Raw genomic sequence first — 1,996 nt, forward strand, 5'->3', positions numbered from 1 at the left:
GAGGGAGCTGTGTCTCCCCTCCCCTGCGGCTGATCTCTGCCCCTTCTGTTTCTCAAGGAACCCGCATGAGCCCGAGAGCAAGGAGCGCGTGGAGACGCTGCGGTGAGCGTGGCCCCGTCCCGTACCCTCCAGCCTCGCTTCCCGCCTCCCCTTGCCCCCTTCTAGCCCCCTTGTCCCCCCCGTAACCCCGCTGTTGCTCCCGTGTCCCTGTTACACGGCCCCGTACCGCCCCTCGCCGCTCCCCTAACCCCGGTTCCCCCCAGGCCCCCGGTGGGAGTGGAGAAGGAGCGGGAGGAGGCGCGGGAGGCGAAGCCGCGCTCGCTGCGCTTCACCTGGAGCATGAAGACGACGAGCGCGCTGGAGCCGGGCGAGATGATGCGCGAGATCCGCAAGGTGCTGGACGCCAACAGCTGCCGCTGCGAGCTGCAGGAGCGCTTCGTGCTGCTCTGCGCCCACGGCGCGCCGGGCCACGACTCCTTCGTGCAGTGGGAGATGGAGGTGTGCAAGCTGCCCCGCCTCTCGCTCAACGGCGTCCGCTTCAAGCGCATCGCCGGCACCTCCATGGCCTTCAAGAACATCGCCTCCAAGGTGGCCAACGAGCTGAAGCTGTGAGCCGCAGCCGTGACCCCGGCGGCCCCCGGGACGGGGGACCCTGTGAGGACGGAGGTGGGGCCCCGGCCCCTGCAGGAGCTGCGGGGATGGACCTGGGCGCCCGCACGGACCCGGGGACGACTCGGGACCCCCAGGGACGTGGGGACAGAGCCAGGAACCGGCGGGGACGACCCGGGGGCGCCCCCGGAGACGACTCGGGCCTCCCGGGGACTGCGGGGACCCGGGCCCGGGAGCTGCGGGGACGAGCTGGGCCCCGCAGGGACACGGTGACATCTGGCTGGCCTGGGGGGGGAGATTCTGGATGGCCCAGGGCCGTGGGGCCGACCCAGAGCCTTACGGGGATGTGGGGGCATCCTCGGTCTCCCGGGCCCTCGGGGGTGGCCTTGGTGGCCTTACGGAGGCACGGGGACAGCCCGAGCGTCCCCTGACGCCCTGTGGGGGGGACACCCCACTGCCTTGCAGGGACATCGGGACCCCCTGTGTCCCAGGTACGGCCCGGAGCCTTATGGGGATGCGGGGACATCGCGGGCCTCACGGGGCATCGGGGGCTGTCCTGGAGGACCCAGAGCCGCGGGGCGGGGACACGGGGAATCTCGTCACGCCCTGCGGGGACGCCCCGGCGGCTCTGGGGCCGTCCTGTGGCCTTATGGGGACGTGGGGACACTCCCGGGGCTGTGGGCGCGGCTCCAGGAGGGTGATGCGGGGCCGCCCCCCGCCCCTCACTCAGGAAGGGTCCTGCCCTGCTGGGGGGGACGGCGGGGAGCTCGGCTGCGGCCGGGGCCGCCCCCACCCCACCCCACCCTGGGGGGGGGGGGAGGTGTCGCTCCCTTTGACCTGCTGAACTTCCCCTCCCCCCCCCTCCCCCAGGCCCGTCGTGCATCGGGGGGGGAGGGGGGGGCGGGGTGCTGACTTCATCGTGGGAGGCACCCACGGGTGCTGCTGCCCGGGGGGCTGTGGAGGGGCGGCGTAGCCGCCCACGGCCCCTCCCCCCGGCTGGCGCTCGCTGTAGATTTTCCAGGTTCTAGATTAAAACCTTTCCAGAAAGAAGCGTCGGTCCCGGCCCGGTGCGCCCAGTGAGCGCGGCGCGCCGCTCGCGGCTCTCTACTAAAATACCTTTATTGCAAACGCGGCCGCAGCCCGCGCTCCTCCCCGGCGTCGGTCCGCTCCCCTACGAACCCGCAGGGACCCCCAGCCCGGCAGGGGGCGCTCGGCCGGAGGCGCGACTTCCGGGTAGGGGCGGAGCCCTCCGCCGAGCGCCTCCCTAGGAGGCTCCGCGGGGGCGTGGCCTCCGGGAACGGATCGTCCCGCGAGAGCGCGGCCCCGGGGAGGCGGAGCCCGGCTCAAAGGGGCGGGGCGTGGCCCGCGGCGGGAGAGCGCGGCCGGG

At 73.5% G+C, this 1,996-nt stretch overlaps 1 protein-coding gene across 1 annotated transcript in view; it reads left to right on the top strand.

The window, feature by feature from the left end:
* MARK2 (microtubule affinity regulating kinase 2) overlaps nucleotides 1-1,659 on the top strand; it is a gene marked incomplete in the record, with an annotated part of 7,903 nt that extends 6,244 nt beyond the window's left edge. Inside the window, 1 exon segment of the mRNA XM_021383202.1 lies at nucleotides 264-1,659. Within this exon segment, the coding sequence (XP_021238877.1) occupies nucleotides 264-612 (349 nt within the window).
* Nucleotides 1,660-1,996: the final 337 nt, after the last annotated feature.

The sequence above is a fragment of the Numida meleagris genome, unplaced genomic scaffold, assembly GCF_002078875.1.
Source record: "Numida meleagris isolate 19003 breed g44 Domestic line unplaced genomic scaffold, NumMel1.0 unplaced_Scaffold355, whole genome shotgun sequence".
In the NCBI taxonomy this organism is placed as follows: domain Eukaryota; kingdom Metazoa; phylum Chordata; class Aves; order Galliformes; family Numididae; genus Numida; species Numida meleagris.